Below are 19,900 nucleotides of genomic sequence, written 5' to 3'. Positions count from 1 at the left end.
GTTTGGCAGTGTTACAATCCTGCGTTCCAGCGGATTATAAGAGTGAGGGAATATAAATGCACACACTGGTTCACTATAATATTTCCTGCTGATTTCGCCTAGTGTCATATTTTCTTATACAAAGATTTTTTTAATTAAAAAAAAATAGTATTACAACGTCCTCGTAGACTTAACAATCCTTGTCCGTAGAAGGTCGGGCAGAGTACACGTTGTGCTCAGCTGACCCTTTCTCTTCCCTTGATCGCGTGCTTGTTTTTCGATGGTCATTGCTCACTACTACTTAATTGCTTATGTTAAATATTACATGTTATGTCAAATTTAATTGCTTATACAAATTAAAATACATTTAATTTAATTCGCATAAATTAAACCATGTTCGCGATAACGAGTTGTGGAATGATAATTTAAATAGAAATTAATATTTAACGTTATACTAACTAAACATTTAAATTTTAATGCAGCCCTATAGATAAATTAAGTATTTAAAGATTGTATCGATTCAATTTATATAAAGGTGGTAATGATACTATGTACTTAATATTTATATGTCAAGTTTAACATGATATTTGTATGTATACAATGTTATTGAACTGTCGAATAATTCCATAATATTTGATTTAATTAGATGTTTAAGTATTTACATTACAACAAAAACATTCTCGAAGGACACGGTCCGGGTCCGGAGCCCTTCTAAATTTAGACGCCTAAAAATAGCATCACCCCTTCCCGCTTCCCCGCAACCCTCGCTGATGTAGGTCACATTTACTGTGAGGTCAAACTCGTCGAGACGGAGCGCGCAACGAGTTTATTGAGACCATTGGACCTTTACCTGTCTCTCTCTAATCTGCTTCGTCAAGTTTTCTTTTTTGTTTAAATTATATCCCGTAACTGACACGAGTGCGTCTTTAACACTGAGTTGGGCCTCCGAAAATGACAGAGACAAATATTTTGATTAATGTAGCTGAAATAAGCCAACGAGCCATTATTTAAGGTGATTTGTAACAGGACGATCCAAATTATCACGTTTGCAAAACGTAAACCAAGTTTTCGAACAAGTATATTAAATTATTTCGATGTTGATAAAAAGCAATAATTGTTTTTATTCTTTACGCAGAGATGGCGCACGAGAGTGCTAGCGGTGCAGAGGGCTCCCCTCACCACACGCCGTCGCCTCCCCACGTGCCACGCCTCCCCGCCGACACCAGCTTCCATCACCAGATCATGCAGGTGAACACCACTTACGTCTTCTATACTTATAGTACGACGAGGTGAAATCTTGGAGTCTTTAATAAGAAACTACAATTCGGTTTAAAGATTTGCTTTTACATTGGATCTAATAACAATAAGTACTAGAATAATCAAATCATCGCAAGAATTATCCAATTATTGCACTGTAGATTGAGTATAAATACAAAAATGTATAAATCAATGTAACTTTCAAGAAACCAATTTAGATCACTATTTTTTTTAAAATGCCCTTTATCAGGATTTCTGCAACGATCGATTTTAGAGCCCTTAGTAGAACAGTAATAGTGTCCTCCAGATCGATTTCGGCCACGGCGGCCAATCTCAAGGGAGATTAGCCAATTGCGCCATATATATAGTATGTGTATTATAAAGGGATACTTGTATGAGTAAAACCGATGACAACAAATTACCGTTAATTTTAAAGGTAAATGTTTATTTTTCCTCAAGTTATTTAAATAGCGGTTGACGGCTTATGCGAACAACTTCAAGGAAGTATTGCAAAATCTATCGTCTGTATTTCCCCGAGAAAAAAAAAAAACTTTAAAGGAAGTTTTACAAATATGTACAACTCAACATTGTTGTGTGTTTCATTTACTGCAATGATTGTGTCCATTTAAACCTGTTACAATACGATGATAGTTAAATGGTTAGTTAAAAGGTGCGAACTAAAATGTTAATAAAAACACTTTGTAGCAACTAGATCCGGGTAAAATACGACGTAAAAATCCAAATCATTTATAATTTATGACGTAGGCACTTTATATTATATTGCCTAATGGAACCAAGAACTTCATAACTGAGAACATTTTGTTTATTTTGAACTTTAAAAGTCGCAAGAAGCAAATCGTTACCGAGGGTTTTCGTAAAATATTTACAATAAAAATAAACGTACCGTCTTCGTACCGCCTTCTGTTTTACCCGATATAGATTCATCTTAGAAACCGGTCATTTACAAAAAACAGCTCGTAAGGTAATTAATAATGCAAAAAAATATAAACAACGTGAATAACCAAAAACTATACGTATATAAATTCTATTTTATCGCTTGCTTTATAGAATGTTTTTTTATGAAAAACTGAATAATAAGTTAATGTCCTGCTGGGTATAGCTGTCTTTCATGATAATTAATTAAAAATTTATTCCATCGCGGGTTTTCTTTCGACCTATAAATACAAATCAAAGAAACAAAAAGGAACTTGCTATGATTTTACTTTCCTGCAAACCTTCGGTGACGTTGAAATTTGAATGTATCCGCTGAGCCATGTTCTTATAAATTAAAATACCGCAATACTGTGGTTCCCACCACAAATGTGTATTTAATATTAATACTAATATTATGCTTTTGTTTTTTTTTTTTTTAGACGCTAAAAATAGGTTTTTTGTTTAACATTTCCTCATGCGCGCGCACCACACGGGACTACAAGTTGAATATTGATAAAATTTGATAGAAGTAATAATTAATGATAATGACCTGGGTCAATATCTTTCACAATAGACGAATGGTTTAATAGAATAAAAACAGGTATATATATCTTGCAAAATATAACAGTGCTCATGTAAGTCTTCACCTCTCCTTGTATCCTAGTACGTAGATAAAGTTCAGGTGTAGCAAGGCTGTGTCCGCCTTACCTCAGATTCCCCTGACCTTTTCACATTACTGCCGCACGCTTGGTCCATCTCTCTTTTTAAAAACGGACGCGATATTTATAAAAATTCCCGAGCGCGTTATAAATAAAGTAAAACGAACATACGTATATAAAACGTGGAGCGTTCCGTCCATCTGTACTCTATATTTACAAGCGTCCGTGTAATCCGGAGATAATTTTAGAATGCGTGTTGATCCGGCCTCCGTAAATATAACGCTGGACGGTATTGCGAATATGAAAACATTCACCATTATCGTTACAAGCTGATAGGATCGAATATCCGGCCGTCGTACGAAAATACCGGCGTGCCGATGTTCGTACATGTAAAAACTCCTTGTTCTACTCAATGAAATACGCTACTCTGGACATACGCCTCATCTTTGTTTATATCCGGGCACGTATCCAAATTTATTTCAAACATGTAAATCCAGAAACTAATTAATTATTTTGGAATAACGGTTAGTTTCCTTTAGTTATTTTTAAATAAAATTAAAACAACCACGTGGTTGCTTCCTTAAAAAAACCTTAAATGTCGTTACCCGAGCGGTTCTTTAAGGCTGTATATATTTTATGATGATATGATGAGATGATGATTGAGGAAATAAGATAATAATTTTTATCCTACGTCATTGCGAGATAATAACGTGTATATGTAAAATAATAAGAATTATATATGTGTAAATATATACATATAACTAGCTTAGTTATGACATCAAGTAAACGCGGAGGCGGCTCATCGTCAGATATCTACGTCGCCTAGCAGTCTCCGAGTCGAAAGTTAGTGAAGTAGGAAAACTAATACATGAACCGTTAAATTATTTATTATCTATTCAGATTTTAAACTTATGGTTTATAGATATTAATGTACATAAAAAAGATTTTCTTACAAGTTACAATTTGTAAGAAATACATAATATATTTAATTTGATAATTCGTTTATTCATAATTAAAATCAATTCCTTTAAACTAAAAGATCATTACGTAATAGCCCCTAAACCTTCATAATATTTGAAATAGACAACATCAAACGCATTATTTAATTTCTTTTTACAGGTATAGATTTAAATATTATTGTAATGACTGTCAATAGAAAGAACGACGATGATAATGCGTTAATTTATTAAACTGTAGTATTTCAAATAAATATCTAAATAATAACTCTGTTTATATATGAGCAAAGGCAGTCAAGACAAAAAAAAACTAAACTAAATTATTAATTAAAAAAAGCAATTTATTATTTTTGGATCGAGTTATTATGCCCGCGATTAAAAAAAAAACAACTCATACAAGATAAAAAGTGACGTTGTGTAACCCAATGATCGTGAACCGACCGACCGAGCCGGCAGTTATGACCAAGGCGTCAAACAAAGCGGTCGCGATTACTATCTGCTTATACGATGACAGAATTTGTACGTCAAAGCGCTGTATTATAACAACGCAATTCCTATCGAGCCCGTCGGCCAGCTCGGGGTAGGACGGGCACGAGGGGCGCGGGGGTATGAAGTATGACAATATTTTTACCCCGCCCACACTCGCGCGCAAAACATCCGTCCGCGCAGGCTATTCCCGGCGTGCGCGCATTCCGACGCCCGCCATTTCTTTTTCCCATCTAACCAAAATACATTATTTTGGCGACTCCAAAAATATTATGCGCAGACGACGACCCGGCACTATTTTTTATATTCCTTTTATCAATCCCTTAAACTAATTCGCAAATTAAAACCAAAAAATAGATCCAATGAAAAGTACTTGTATCTTTGATGCATATCATTAAAGATTAGTTTTAACTGTGGCAATAATATTTAGCTTATTAGGACTCCAATAGGTACGTCCAGTCGTCGATTGTTACTCAACATTTATTTCCTCTCGTTGTCAGAATCAGAGCCCGAGAAAGAAAGACCTCCATATAGCGGAGAGAGCGAAACAAACGTTAGAAAATAATTTCCTGTTACAAGTGAGTCCTTTCATAACATTGTACAGAACAAGAGAACGTGTCAAATTCAACGACCGCGTGTGTAATGTGAATGTTGCTCTGGAACATTATACTATATATACATAACAGCTGTATATGTATATTAATATATAATAAATTAATAATATATTTAACTTTGATGTACATAAGTAACCATTACTTGAAATATTCGTAAAATAAGATCGATCATTTCAGTTGGGTATGCTATATATCAAAAGAGGCGTGCCGAAAATATTGCCGTAAATTCATTCATTTGTTTCACAAGAATACTCGTCTCGTTATTTTGATACAACGCTTGTATTATGTTGTGTTGGCACGAAACCATAAACTATTAATGCACATTTACGATTAGAGTCGCCAACCACATTTAAATTGAATATAATATTCGTCAAAGTTTATACGGGAAGGTCAATTAATACCTAACGATACATGTACGTTATCAATAGTATTGTTTGTAATTATTTTTGTATCGACTCAGTTCAATGTTCCAGATTGATCATTAGTCTTATCGACTATTTTAGAAGAGGCGGAAATGTCTGTTTCTTTAATATTATTTTAGTTATTTAATATCGTTGATTGAATATGACACTCTGTTTTCGTTTCTATTTTTTATTTAAAGTTCTGTGCTGTTGCCGTTTCTTTTTATTAATTTGAATGTTATTTGCAAGTTAATCGTTTTTTGTATATACATATACCAAGCCCATATGTCATTCATCGATTAATATTATTTTAATTGGCGTCCTAATGGTGACTGTGTTTTTATTTTTTTATTTTGTCACTTTTGATTCTCATTAATTTAAACGATCTATATAATGACAGAAATGCTTGGAATTAATTTGACATGTTTAAGTTCAGTGAAATAGGAAAAATGTATCAATTCTCAATTTGTTAGTAACAAAAGTGAACAATAATAGACAGTACGTTTTAATATCTACATGCGAAAGTAGCAGATAGAGAATTGGCTATAATCCACTTGGCCGCTGTACTTGTTATAACAAACATTTCATTCATGTCGCCATATATCACCGCTTTAGCGCTTAGACAACCACCGGAAGTAGAAAGCAATTAAACGCTAACATCGTAACCCGCGGCAGAGAACACAAACTAACAACATGTAAATGCGATGGAAATGCCTGTGTCGCACTCTTCAAAATAGCCAATAATAATGGAATTAGAATTACAAGAAAGTTTTAGTCATTAATTAAATTAAAAATGGTGTCTGATGTAATCTGTTAATATTGCAGTTAAAGAAACAGCAACAGCTGCAGCAGGAGATCTTGTTGCAGCATTTCCAACAACAACAACAACAGTTAGCAGAGCAACACGAACAGCAAATCAGGCATCACGTGAAGGTGATTATTTCATTCTGTAATCGTAAAACGTTAACAGAGCTAGAAATTTGAATAAAAGTAAATATTGCAATTTCTCGTGCGCCATTTCGATACACATCCTTTACCGCTACTTTACGAAAGTCAGATTTTAGAAAGTCAAAATTTCGATAAAACCGGTTTCACACGGTTTTAACTCAAAATAATAAGATTTGAACATTTTAGAAAGTTGACTCGATCGTGGTTATCTAATTAACGGTATACATCAAGCATTTATGTAATTAGTACGGCATGATAATAAAAATAACACAATTACATTCCAATACGAAGCATTTTGATGTGGATGTTGGCGCGAGGGCGCGGATGGGCGTCTCCGTTGCTGTCACAGGCTTCTCTATAAATAGTCGTGAATGGCCTAGCCCGTATTCTGCAATTACATCACTCATAATGCGCTCGACTGACTGTATTAACCTAGCGTGACCCCAATTAGCAGCTGGGAAAAAATGCTCGGCATGTTGACACCGTTTCAAAGACACAGGAAGTCAATGCAAATTATTATCGAATCTTAATGGGAAAGACGTGTTTTATTGTCGGCGTACAACGGTATATTACATGCATGCGTTATTTATGGATCTTAATAAAAATGATACGTTTATAAGCATCGTAAAATTAAACTTATCCGGGTAGCTTCAAATTTTGTTATCTCTTCACCTCCACAATTTTAATCGCATAAATTGAAATGAATAATGTTCTTATCGACCAATTCATATTTTCTGAAATTTCTGAAACAATTTTCATAACCATACAATGACTCACATTCAAAGAAATATTAACATCAACATAGGAAATATATTCGGTATGTGGATGGAGTCCAAATTTCGCGTCGTTTTGATAACTTATTTCTTCGGCATCCATGACGCACCACAAAGCGTGGTTGACACTTGGGCGGTATATGCGCTACCTACCTATGTCAGCGACTATTTTTACTTATTCAGTCATAAAAATTAATATAGGCATTACGCTTATCATATTTTATTAGGGTTCATATATAAACACATTCCTAAATACGAGTTAGTCATTAGTCGTGATATCGCTTACGATATCGGCGGTCGGTTGATATCCGAAGATGCGTCTCAAAGTAGGTAAATGTGGTAACAGTTATGGGAGCAACAGAAAGCAATGGAGGAGGCGGCGCTGCGGGAGGCGCGCGAGGCCCGCGAGGCGAGGGAGGCGCGCGAGCGGCACGAGCGCGACCGCGTCGAGCTGCTGCGCAAGAAGGATAAGCACGAGCACAGTGCCAACGCCTCCACACAAGTCAAACAGAAACTGCAGGTAAACCCCGTGACTGCATACACCTACTACAGAATGTGGTAGCTAGTCGTATAGATGCTTCACATTTGTTCTCTGTGCCTCTTGCACGCGGAACGGGTGATGAGTCTTTGACATTCGCTACGATTAGGGACATTATTTTGATTGCTTCTTATTTTTGTTAGTCTAAATAGTCAGCGATAATTCTTCATGTTTTTCAGGAGTTCCTAAAGAAAAAGCAGGCCGCAGCAAGTGCAAATGGAACGATACCTCCGTCTTCACCATATAGGAATTGGTAGGATTTCATCGTTATCTCAAGTATTATAAATGTTAATTGTGTTAAGTGATTTGTAATGATTTAAATCTTTCAATTTCTAGGGGTATCGTCAAATCTTCATCGGGTGAATCAATAACTTCAACAGGGGCCACCGCCACCGCTCACCCTTACAGACTCGCAGCGCCCTTGCCCCTGACGCTAAATGCTGCACCCCCTCAACCCTCCCCTGCAGACTTTCCGTTGAGGAAAACCGGTAAGTTGTTATCTGTGTGTGGACGTGACGTAGGTGTGATGTTTGTCCATTTTTAGTGGTTCTAATAAGCGAACTTAAACAACGCAACAGTTTTGTCGCAAGTTTTATTTAAACATATACTAATAAATAAACAATTATGTAAAATAATAAATATGTTTATAAATACACTCAATAAATCGAGAGCAATAGTCGCATGATTTGAATGTTGTTTGTTTTTTCGTCGCTAGTGTCATTAATAATCCGTAGAACCGATGCAAAGGTTAAAATTAACCAAAACATAATGAGCTTCAAAGTCGGGGGGATCGAAGTTGCACTCGACGAGAAATATTCGATTCATTCTCAATGAACGATCGAAGGCGATATTTAAAATCGCACAAATGAAACAAACAAACGTGAACTCGGAGTGTAAACATGCGATCCCGCCGGCCGCGGAGCGAGTGTGCGCGTGGAGCTCTAACCGCATGCGTGTGCAGCGTCGGAGCCCAACATGCTGAAGGTGCGGCTCAAGGCGCGCGTCATAGAGCGCCGCGCCTCGCCGCTCGCGCGACGCCCGCTCAAGACGCGCATCAAGCACCGCAGTGAGTAGCTCGCAGACCCTTCTAGACGTGTACACACTCGCCGGTCGACGTCAGGTCGGCCGCGTTCAGGCCCATCGGGCGACTTTACGTTTCACTCGTATCTCGTTAAACGCCAACAACGACGCTCGCCGCAGATTGCGAGGGCTCGTCCCCCCGCGGGTCCCCGCCGGGCGCGGTGGCGGCGCCCATCCGCGAGGAGGAGGAGGGCTCGCGCGCGCCCGAGCTGCTGTTCTCGTCGCCCTCGCTGCCCAACATCTCGCTGGGCCGGCCGCACGCGCTGGCCGCGCCGCGCCACGCGCCCGCGCCGCCCGCGCCCGCCGCGCTGCCGCCCGTGTCCGAGGCGGAGGCCTACTGCGGCGCCGCCGCGCTCGGCGCCCGCCTCAGCAAGCGCCCGCTCGGCCGCACGCACTCCGCGCCGCTGCCGCTCGGCGACCCCGCCCTGCAGCCGCCCTCGGCGCACCACTACCTGCGCGACCAGATCCGCAAGACGGTACGTGTCGGTCGCGTCGCCGGCCCCCCGGAGTGGCTCGCAGTCCTCACGCCGCGTGTCGGTCCGGCAGGTGCTGACGCGCGCGCACGACGCCGCGACGGCGCAGCTGCGCGAGGAGGAGGGCGAGGTGATCGATCTGACGGCTCGGCGAGCCGCGCCCGAGAGCTCGTCGAGCGCGGGCCCGGCGGAGCCCCCGGGCGCCGCGCCGCTGGCCCGCGCGCTCAGCTCGCCGCTGGTCGGCGCGCGCGCACCCGCCACGGGGCTCGCCTACGACGCGCTCATGCTCAAACATGGGTAACTCTCCCATTCGTATATTCTTTATTTCATCTCGCCCGGGCTCGGCCTCTGCGGCCCCTCGAACCCCCCGCCCAGAGCGCAGTCTGACCGAACTCCCCCGCAGGTGCGCGTGCGGCGCCCACGCGCCCACGCACCCCGAGCACGGCGGGCGGCTGCAGTCGGTGTGGGCGCGCCTGTACGAGACGGGGCTGGCGGCGCGCACGGAGCGCACGCGCGCGCGCAAGGCCACGCTGGAGGAGCTGCAGGCCGTGCACACGGAGGCGCACGTGGCGGCGTGGGCGGGGCGCGCGGGCGCGGCGGGCGGCAAGGCGGGCGCCGTGCCGCTCGTGCGCCTGGCGTGCGGCGGGCTGGGCGTGGACGCCGACACGGCCTTCAGCGACGCGCACACGCCGCCCGCCGCGCGCCTGGCCGCCGGCGCGCTGCTGGACCTGGCCGTGCGCACGGCGCGCAACGAGCTGCGCAACGGGTACGTGCCGACCGCCTCCCGCCCCCGCCGCTCTCGCGAGCCGGCCCCGACTGACGTGCCGTCTGTCGTCCGCAGTTTCGCGATAGTGCGGCCGCCGGGCCACCACGCGGAGCCGAACCAGGCGATGGGCTTCTGCTTCTTCAACAACGTGGCCATCGCCGCGCGCATCCTCCACACGCGCCTCGGCCTGCAGAGGATACTCATCGTGGACTGGGTACGTGGAAGGTTTGGATGACCGAGTACAAATTTGTCGTGTCGTAGACGACCAGTCGCTATCGCGCGGAAAATGCCATATCTTCTTCGAGAGGGAAGGCTTCTGTAACGATGTGTCGATTTCGCCCGCAGGACGTGCACCACGGTAACGGCACGCAGCAGATCTTCTACGAGGACCCGCACGTGCTGTACATAAGTCTGCACCGTCACGACGACGGCAACTTCTTCCCGGGCACGGGCGCCGCCAGCGAGTGCGGCGCGGGCGCCGGGCTCGGCTACACCGTCAACATCGCGTGGCCCGGGCACCCGCCGCTCGCCGACGCGGAGTACCTCGCCGCCTTCCGCTCCATCGTCATGCCCATCGCCAAGGTTCGAGCTCCTGGCGGCTTATCTTTTCGAGACGCTGCGAATGCTAGGTCCCTCGACGTCAGTCTAATAAACCCCGACGTGAACATTTCAGGAGTATGACCCGGAAATCGTTCTGGTGTCGTGCGGGTTCGACGCGGCCGGCGGGCACCCCGCGCCCATGGGCGGCTACAACGTGTCCGCCGCCTGCTTCGCGCACATGACGCGCGACCTGATGACCCTCGCCAACGGAAAGGTACGCGCCCCCGACCTCGGCGCGACCGCCGCCGCCCCAACCGCTGCAACGTCCGCTCGGCCGCAGGTGGTGCTGTCGCTGGAGGGCGGCTACGACCTGGCGGCCATGTGCGACTGCGCGCAGGAGTGCGTGCGCGCGCTGCTGGGCGACCGGCTGGCCGCGCCGCCGCTGAGCGAGCTGGCGCGCGCGCCCGCGCCGCACGCCGTGCGCGCGCTGCGGGCCGCCGCCGCCGCGCAGGCGCCGCACTGGCCGCTCGTCAAGCGCTTCGGCGCGCTGGCGGCCGCGTCGGCGCTGGAGGCGGGCGCGGCGCGCGCGGGCCGCCTGCAGAGCGAGCGCGACGCCGCCGACACGGCCGCCGCCATGGCCACGCTGTCCGTGCACCCGCCGCTGCCGCTGGCGCTCAGGTGCGTGTCCGCCCGCGAGCGAGCGCCGCCGGCGTGCCCCGTGTGACGTGTGCGTCTGTTGCAGCCGCTCGGGCAGCTCGCGCTCGGTGTCGGAGGAGCCGATGGAGCAGGACGAGGGCAAGTGAGCGCCCGGGGAGTCTCCGCCGCACATTCCGCGCCCTCGTCGAGGCCCGGGGGGCCGGGCTCCGCCGCGAGAGGGGAGGCCGCCTCGCCGACGTGTTCTATGTATGTTACATAGTCGTCCGTTCGATGTGATTCATAATGAATCGGTCGCCGAGAGACGGACGCGCGTGTAGGTGGTGAAATTAAGACAAATCTTAATTTGAAAGCTTTAAAACGTAGAAAAATTGTAAGTGTACAAAATAATTATATTATATATTTGGATATGCTTTTGAGTGCGACCGCGACGGCTAGCTTTCACGCCGGCGAGTCGCCGCTCTCGGCCCGTCGGTGACTCGTTTCGCTCGACATTCCGTCACGACCCTCGTATTATTGTCTATACTGTCTATACCAAAGACTTCAGATTTGAAAATGTTAAAAATATAATTGTATTGTAATCGTAATCGTACTCGTACTCGTTAAACGAACGTCCTCGTAGAAACTCGCTGCGTTCGATAATGTTACTTTCGAATGAAACGTTGTGTCCCTGTATCGTTGCGATTTTATAGCAAAGTCTATGAACTATAGTATTTATTAGCCCAGTAAATATTGTTATTTTTGTATGAAAATAGTTTACAAATCGCCTGTTCGTGTGAAGGTGTAAATGTGACGATTTGTGTCCGTTTCGACGATAGAGCGTCTCGTCTCGTGAACGTGACGTCGTAATGGCTATTGTCTATAGTTGAATTTTTATTCGATGAAAGTAATCGATGTTGTGTCACATATTCGTTCCTTACGATCGTAGTTATCTGGATATTATACGATGACGCTGTTAAACATTGTCATCGCCTCTCAGTCCGTACACACGAACTGTCCACGCGACACTCGTTTTTTGTAATCACAATCGATACGTAACTACTGACCTTTTCCAGATCGTGTATTTTGTAACTGTAAGTGCTTAACGTCACAGATTATAAACATACGTCGAAAACGTAACATGTACACGGTGATGCCAGATGTAAATATTATACGGCCCTTTACGTGAAATGCGAATGAAACAAATTGTGTGTACTCTTAAGACTCCTACTAATCTGCCGGCATACTTTACATGTTAGGATAATTTATAGCGCAATTGTAATTTCATCACAATCAAGTTTCATTAGTAAGGGCCTTCCAATAGCGGCGGGTGAAAATGATATATTTTTGTAAAAAGGCTGTCCACTCGCCGGCGCCGACCGACGCGCGCCGTGTCGCCCGCTGTCGCTCCCTGCGCGGAGACCGTTTGACAGTTTGTTTGTAAGTTTGGTCGGCTAAAGTCGACCCGGCGACGCCGCCCGCGCCGGTCGCACCGCGACACGTACGTCGAGGGATCCGATCCTTGTACGATAAACAGATTTAAACAATGTTGTATCTTTGAGAGTTTTATTGTTAAATTGGAATACAAATGAAATAATTATTTAATAAATGTATATAATATATATATATATATATTTGGAAATATAGCAGCATTTTTATTTTGATCCCTTTTACAATCTAGCAGATGAGTAAATGAAAAAAATGTATACTCTTTGACAAAATATATAAATCTTCAGTCTACTACATTGGACCCGTCTAGTAAGTATGTGTAAAAACTCGTGTCAATCAATAACAATTCAAAATTATCAATTAGTTGTAGACTTAGGGTTACCAGTTAATAATGTTCTTACATATCGACATCTTTCAAATGTCATATTTTGATTTCCACGTCTGATTAGAAATCATAAATTCACATCCATATAAACGATGGACTGAATTTTATGAAATATATAGATGATAGAATAACAAAAGCTATATTTTATGTTGTTCAGTTATTTGTTTACGTACTTATATTGATACATTGTATAATAAACGAGACGAACATACACAAGTTTTATGTTATCGATTAATGCAGAACATAATTATAGTATAATAAAATAACCTAAAATATACTTAATGATTTATTTGATATGAAACTTTTATTTGAGGGAATGGCCTGCATATATCATCTGACAAATATAAAAATATCGGCATTTAACATCTATATAAAATAATTATTGGAAATATTAGGATTCGTAGAAGGTATTCAAAATGAAGAAATATGATGTCTCTTTTTGATTGTATGCTTTAATGTATTACTAAAAAATAAGGAAATTTTATTAACTGGTAACCCTTAAACTACAACAACGCCCCCCTGTCAGTGTCGTTGGATTGTCTAATTGATGGCATGGGAAATTGGACATGGCGAGCATGTTCTAGGCATATATGCGCCCACTAACATGGACCAATGGTGACCAGTCAAATAGTGTCTCAAACAGATATACAATTTTTACATAAGATAAATCAAAACAAATTATTAATATGAATGTTTATATTCGCTTATAATTATACAATTAATGACATCAATCTTCCTTGGAAATGTTTTTGCTGGTATGTTACTTCCCCACCACTAAGCTATGACTACAACGAACATATTCTGACGTAACTAGTAGGAATTAAAAATCGTTATTCGCACATTTTTTTATAAAACATTTTTATTAAAAATATATCTTTATTTGCCATTGCGTCGTTAAATATATCACATTAAATGTAATATTTACATATAATTTTGCGACTTCCATAATATAGTACACAGATTAGTAAGACATTTGGGTTTTTGGAAGGCAGACAAGCAAATAGGCCTTAAATATCTTATGTAAGTGGGACCTAAGACGTTTCCGTCACTAGAACTGAAAGGGTGTGTTCACAGAGAGTAGCACATCACTAGCACCCGGTGCGAGACCCCAATTGGCCGCCCTCTTATATTTACAATTGATTATAAAAAAATTGGAGCATTACAAGAGAACTCTTATTGAAAAACACTAACATGAAAAGTGAATTGACATATATTGACACATGAAAAACATAAATGTTTTAGAAATTCATTAATAATATTGCATATTATTGGTATATCTCCGCCCCCCCTCGCCTTGCTACGCCTCCGGCTATTCACAAAATTCACTCGGTGTCCACGACATGTAGGATACATTGTAGGATCGTTTACATGTAAATCTATAGTCGATATTTAATACCCCACTATTTTCAATAGTTATTGCACTTTAAATTTAAATATTTTCTACAATTAATAAATTTAAAAAAAACGGAGAGGAGCTTTGAAGCACATTGAACACAACAGCAATCCGTGATTAAAGCAGTTAATATTTGTTACAACAATCGCGACCCAACGTATGTACATGCCATCGGAAACAAAAATTGTTAAGTGTAAACATTATAGCGATAGCTTTATATAAGTTGTAAATCGTAAGAGATAAAATTAAATATGCAAGACGTATATACAAATTCTAGTCGTAACGAATCTAATTGAATCGGTGCAGTCGAGTCGTCGCAGATAACTATCGCACTTTATATACACATTTAAATATAATATAATATCTATCTTTGAACATCAAACGGTCGTCACGAGCCGCCGCCCGGAGGTTGCGCGACGCCCGCAGCGGCGGGAGGCGCGAACAACTCCGGCGGGTCGGGGGGGTCCAGGGCGCTGCAGCGACACGTGCACGAGCTCACCGGGCACTCCGAGTGCTCGCTGCGGAAACGAACGATATAAGCCTCACAATGCTGAATACAATCTATAACTAAGGCTCTATTTATATCCGGAATAATGTATTCCTCGTTTACACGTTCACTAATGAACACAAAATTAAACACAACAACAAGGTAAAAAAAAGGAACAAGGAAAATTTCGATAGCGGATGGAACACCAGCGGCAAAGAAACAGCAAACCTGAACCACTGCAGCAAATGCGCCGCGTGTCCGCCGTGCCGGCACGCCACGCACCAGCTGAACCATCCGCCGAAGTGTGCGCCCGCAGCGGCGCCGGCCGCCGTCGCCGGAGCCGGGGCCGGGGGCGCCGGAGGGACCGGCGGAGCCGGGGCCTGACCGCCCGCCGCGCCCGTACCCAGGTGCAGCGAACATACGCCGCAGCGAGGCAGCGGCTTGCGGCAGTTGGGGCACGACGAGATTTGCTAACGAGCAAACGGGAATCGACAATCAGCTCGGTCGGCGGGCGGAGCGGCGGAGGCGGCGGCGGCGGCGGTACCTTCATCTTGGCGGCGGGCGGCGGCAGGCGCGCGAAGGCGGGGCGCGGCCGCGCGGTGGCGGCGGCGGCCACGGGCTTGCCGCAGTACGTGCACGCCACCCCCGCGCCCGCGCCCTCCCCGCCGCCGCCCGCCGCCGCCACCCACGTGTCCAGCAGGCAGCGCGGCCACCACAGGCGCCACGCGTCCAGCAGCTCGCGGTAGGCCGCCAGCCAGCCGCGCACGCGCTCGTCGCGCAGCAGCTCGGCGCCCGCGCAGCGCGCCGCCAGCAGCGCCGCCGACTGCACGTCGCCCGAGCGCTCGAGCCAGCGCTGCAGCGCGCCGATGCCGTCGGCGCTGATGCCGGACAGCAGCAGCGCCGCCAGCGAGCCGCGCGCGCGCAGCTCGGTCCACGTGCGCGACACGTACTCGTGCAGCGGCCCGTCCGGCAGGTAGATGCAGGCGAAGGCCACGCGGTCCTCGAGCCGCATTTCGGTCTCGTTCTGCAGGCGGATGGCGCGCACTCGAGTCACACGTACGATTTATTTTTACAACATTCGAAGATATAATTCTTCGGTTGAAACGTCGAGTCAATCGTTCTGATAGAACGTCATCGCAGCGTCAAAACGATCGGCACTCACGAGCACGGCGGAGTAGTCGGGCTGGTGCGGCGGGGGCGCGCTGGGCGGCAGCGCGGCGGACAGGAAGTGCAGCAGCGCGCGCAGGTAGGGGTCGGGCAGCGCGGGCGCGGCGGCGGCCAGCGCCTCCCGCCACAGGCGCTCGTCGGCCGCGCCCGCGCACGGCGCCAGCGCCAGCGCCGCCACGCGCAGCGCCGGCGCCCGCGCGCGCGCCAGCACGTCGAGCGCGGCGCGCAGGCGCAGGTGGAAGGCGGCCAGCGCGGCGGCGCGGCACGGCGTGCCCTCGGCCTCGGCGCGCTCCACGCCGGCGCCGGCGCTGTCCCAGCCCCAGCCCCAGCCGCACAGCTGCAGCGCGCGCGTGCGCTCGGCCGAGCGGTACGTGGTCACCTTGCGGCTGGGCAGGTCGGGCAGCAGCGTGGCGGCGGCCTCGGAGCGGTAGCCCTCGCCGGGGGAGCGCAGCACGCCGCGCACGCCCGGGTGCTTCCACGGGCTGTTGCGGATGCAGCCTGCGGACAGGTCGGCTCGGGTCGGGCTCGTCGCGATACCGAGCGGGATCGGCGAGTGAGGGGGGCGTACCGTCCTCGACGAGAGACTTGCTGAGGGCCAGGAAGTGCCACAGCCCGCTGAGCGCCTCGTCGTCTGCCAGGTCAGCGTTCTGCCACAGGTCGGGCTGCGAACATTTTTTAAAATATACTAATGTCTCGTTTTATACTGACATTTTTTCATAGTTACTGGTGGGAGGGCTTTATGCAAACTCGTCCGAGGAAACATCTCAGTCCCAATGCCAATGTTTACGGGCGTCGGTGACCATTTACCATCCGGTGGTCCATATGCTCGTCCTACTACCTATGCAGTAAAAAAAACTAGGTATCATAGTACTCGAAGAGGACAGGTGTAAAAAGTAGCTTTCGTCTTTCCTGGGGTTCCTTCCGACCACTCCCCGGAGGGGGGGGGGAGACATTTCTCTATCGCGACTAACGACGGGGAAAACGGGTCGCAACTTAAAATAGAGACAGGGCTACTCCGAGCGCCGCCGACCTTGAGCCCGTAGTCGGTGGCGGCGCGCGCGCGCATGACGGCGGCGGCGTCCCGCGCGGGCGGCAGCGCGCGGCGCAGCGCCCCGCCGCCCGCGAGCGCCAGCGCGCCGCCCGCGCCCCACGACAGCGACACGCGCTCCGCCACCGCGAACTCCGCCAGCGCGCCTGCGGGACACAGCGCCGTCAGCGGCGGGCCGCGCGCCGGGGGGGCCCGCGGCGCACTCACCCGCCGCCGTGAGCACCAGCAGGCAGGCGCGCCGCGCCGGGTGGCAGGCGAAGGCGGCCAGCGGCGCCCCGCACACCCCCACGTCGCGCTCCAGCGCGCCGCGGCCGCCGGGCTCGACCTCCGCCTCCTCCGACTGCGACGGGGACGAGACGTAGGGTTAGTCTTCGAGTTCGGGGTAGAAATCGATGTGACGAAACGTCGCAGACCGGAAAGGACACTCACGACGCCGTCGAACGCCTCCTGCGGTCGGTGGTCGTGCACCCGTTGGATGTCGTGAAGCCGAAGAGTGCTAGAGTCGCGCTGCAGCGATATTAGCAAGTTGCGCCTGAAACGGATGTCGCCCCTGTAGTGTTAGAGTAGAGCGCGGCGGCGGCGGGCGGTCGGGCGGCTACCTGGTGGGGCACCACAGCAGTCGGCGCGGCGCGCGGGGCGTGGCCAGCGTCAGCAGCGGCGCGGCCAGCGCGCGCGCGTCCCACACGCAGGCGCCGGCGTCCCCGCGCGAGGCCAGGCGCCAGCCGCCCGCCTCGCACACGGCGCCCAGGTTCAGCCGGCTGCTGGCGGTGGCGCTCGCCTTGTCGCCGCTCTCTGCGCACACGATGTGATTTTTAGGCGCCTCTCTCTCCGCTACGCCACCCGTATCGACCTAATGTAAGGCACACTGGCCCATGATCACTGTATGATCGTGTCTTAAGTCAGAAATGCTATCACCTCTTAGGTCGAATATCTTAATATGCTTCAGATTCATTGAGGCGACGATAGTCCTGGGAGCGAACCCGCACCATGCCACACTGTGTGCCGTCTCGCCCTTGCCGACCCCAGACATGGGCCGCGCAAGCTCTGAAGGGGAGGACGAGCTCTCTGAAGTCATCCAAATAAAATTTTAGAAATATAACATTGCAATATAACAGTAAAAAACAATATTAATATTTATTTTATTAACTTTGTGAATAGATCTTATAGACCTTAATACAAGTTAGCTTAGTTTAGTGAACAGATCTTTAAAATACATGTATTTCAATTTAAAGGTACAATTATTTTTAATAAATATAAATTTATAAACTTTAATTATATTATAACATAAAAAAATTCAAGAGATATACCATCATACTCATCTAAGCCACTTGACTGTACATCCCACAACAAAATACAGTTATCACTGCGGTGCTTCTCCATGCCCACTGCTAGCAGACTGCTCTCCGTGCAGTTCCAGGCTACCGAGATACATGGTCTGGGATATCTTGCCACTGAATCAAAATATTAAATAACTTTAAAAGTACTTTTTTTTCATATTTAAAAAATAACCATAATTTAAAAAAAGTTTTGAATAATATGAAACATAAAACTTTGTCATTCAATTATAAATTAAAATAAATATTCTTAGAATCAATTTAATTTATAGCCTACCGAATTCCCTTCCTACCAATCCAAGTGGATCATATGTTTGTTTGAGGCTGGTCAATGTTACTCGACCGCTGTTGTGACCCAACGCTAGTAAAGGGTCAGGGTGGTCCGCAACTGCACTTATGTCCACACATCTTACACCGCTACCACTCTGTGATGCAACCACTGTTGCACCTTGAGTCGATGATAATTGAGTATCTAGTAAAATGAGGAATCATTTGAATGTTTATTATTTTAATAAGATAAAATATTTTTCCTGCCTTTGTGATCAAGTTACTAAATTTCAAATTTATAGAAATAATTAGGAATAAATAAAAAAATATGTTTCAGTATACTTTAAATCACATAACCAAAATAATAAATGATATATTATTGAAATAGTATTCATCGTAATTAAAAAATAATATGAATGAGTTGAAATTATTTGGGCGCGGAATGAAACATTTCCAAACACCAATCGTACTATGAAAAAATATTACGTACATGTAGACCTTTTGTCGATATCTTGTAGCCGAGCTACTTCGTATAAGGTTATATCTTGACCCCATACAATGAATTTGTCATGATGAATAGGAGACCAAAGAACATCCAGTTTATTGCCAGACATTGTTTACATTTGAATATTGCAAATTATTTGTTACTTTTGCAATGAAATTAAGTTTGATTTGATACGTTACGTTCATAACATACCTACAAAATATTATGATTTGGTCTGACATTTGACAACTTCACATCGTCATTTCACACAAAGACAGCTCACAGAGTACCTTTGATTTGTTACAAATTTACATTACGGTAACTTTATTTTTATAAGATAATACAAGCAATTTATTATAAGTATATATGTTTGTATTAGAATAATCTACAACATGTTTCAATTTATAACATTTAAGGAATATATATCTACCATACCCTACTTTTAAATACTACAACAAATTTTAAAAAAAATTTTCGTTTAACAATAACGTGTTTATCCGTTCGCATATTTAAAATAAAATATCAAAATTCCTATATACTAACAAAATTTTTAAATGGGCAGAAAAGTTATAATCATATTTATTTACTTCAAATCTATTATATATGCTATACCAGCGTCCGCCCGCGGCTTCGTCCGCGCTTTAGGTGTAAAGTACCCTATTTCTTTTTCTATACCCCTGACAAGGTGCATGCAAATTTCATGATGATCCGTTACTGTCGCAGTGCCTCCTTAGTAATGGTCTTTTCATTGGTTAATATGCTTACCACCGTGTAGAATAAGCTTTATAGTATAAAAATTAACATATCAATATACGAAAGATTTGTAGGCCTGTAGATGTCGCTAGTTTCT

General features: G+C 45.9%; 2 protein-coding genes across 12 annotated transcripts in view; one reads left to right on the top strand and one right to left on the bottom strand.

Moving 5' to 3' along the window:
- Positions 1–12,680, top strand: part of LOC126774040 (histone deacetylase 7) — an 81,182-nt gene extending 68,502 nt beyond the window's left edge. For 5 of the 11 annotated variants that reach the window (XM_050495341.1, XM_050495342.1, XM_050495344.1 and 2 more), the window contains 15 exons: positions 1,115–1,227; positions 4,771–4,848; positions 6,111–6,218; positions 7,353–7,526; positions 7,724–7,797; positions 7,881–8,032; positions 8,506–8,610; positions 8,745–9,100; positions 9,171–9,394; positions 9,501–9,863; positions 9,939–10,077; positions 10,209–10,445; positions 10,537–10,677; positions 10,744–11,081; positions 11,146–12,680. In XM_050495341.1, the coding sequence (XP_050351298.1) occupies positions 1,115–1,227; positions 4,771–4,848; positions 6,111–6,218; positions 7,353–7,526; positions 7,724–7,797; positions 7,881–8,032; positions 8,506–8,610; positions 8,745–9,100; positions 9,171–9,394; positions 9,501–9,863; positions 9,939–10,077; positions 10,209–10,445; positions 10,537–10,677; positions 10,744–11,081; positions 11,146–11,206 (2,663 nt within the window). In that variant the 3' untranslated portion in view covers positions 11,207–12,680. The remainder of the gene's footprint in view (positions 1–1,114; positions 1,228–4,770; positions 4,849–6,110; positions 6,219–7,352; positions 7,527–7,723; positions 7,798–7,880; positions 8,033–8,505; positions 8,611–8,744; positions 9,101–9,170; positions 9,395–9,500; positions 9,864–9,938; positions 10,078–10,208; positions 10,446–10,536; positions 10,678–10,743; positions 11,082–11,145) is intronic. The other 6 variants (XM_050495348.1, XM_050495350.1, XR_007669785.1 and 3 more) reach the window with 5 other exon arrangements.
- Positions 12,681–12,687: 7 nt separating this feature from the next.
- Positions 12,688–19,299, bottom strand: LOC126774041 (GATOR complex protein MIOS-B). Its single transcript, XM_050495352.1, has 13 exons — positions 19,057–19,299; positions 18,577–18,771; positions 18,273–18,416; positions 17,881–18,030; positions 17,565–17,757; positions 17,395–17,497; positions 17,173–17,305; positions 16,948–17,111; positions 16,486–16,579; positions 15,913–16,415; positions 15,295–15,774; positions 14,979–15,220; positions 12,688–14,781 (listed from the first exon to the last, which is right to left on the bottom strand). Exons 1-13 carry the CDS (start codon positions 19,178–19,180, stop codon positions 14,652–14,654), a joined length of 2,655 nt encoding a protein of 884 aa, XP_050351309.1. The 5' UTR covers positions 19,181–19,299; the 3' UTR covers positions 12,688–14,651.
- Between the last annotated feature and the right edge of the window lie 601 nt (positions 19,300–19,900).

Source organism: Nymphalis io, chromosome 15, assembly GCF_905147045.1.
Source record: "Nymphalis io chromosome 15, ilAglIoxx1.1, whole genome shotgun sequence".
Lineage (NCBI taxonomy): Eukaryota > Metazoa > Arthropoda > Insecta > Lepidoptera > Nymphalidae > Nymphalis > Nymphalis io.
Note: the sequence above shows the minus strand (reverse complement) of the source record. Positions and strands in the feature narration are given on the sequence as shown.

What these genes read in the sequence shown, in the direction of transcription:
- LOC126774041 (XM_050495352.1), bottom strand. Translation starts at nt 19,180, where the DNA reads ATGTCTGGCAATAAACTGGATGTTCTTTGGTCTCCTATTCATCATGAC. An exon ending in CGCCCGCCGCCAAGATGAAG is followed by an intron (nt 15,221 to 15,294) that starts GTACCGCCGCCG and finishes TTTGCTCGTTAG; the next exon opens with CAAATCTCGTCGTGCCCCAA. An exon ending in CATTTGCTGCAGTGGTTCAG is followed by an intron (nt 14,782 to 14,978) that starts GTTTGCTGTTTC and finishes TCGTTTCCGCAG; the next exon opens with CGAGCACTCGGAGTGCCCGG.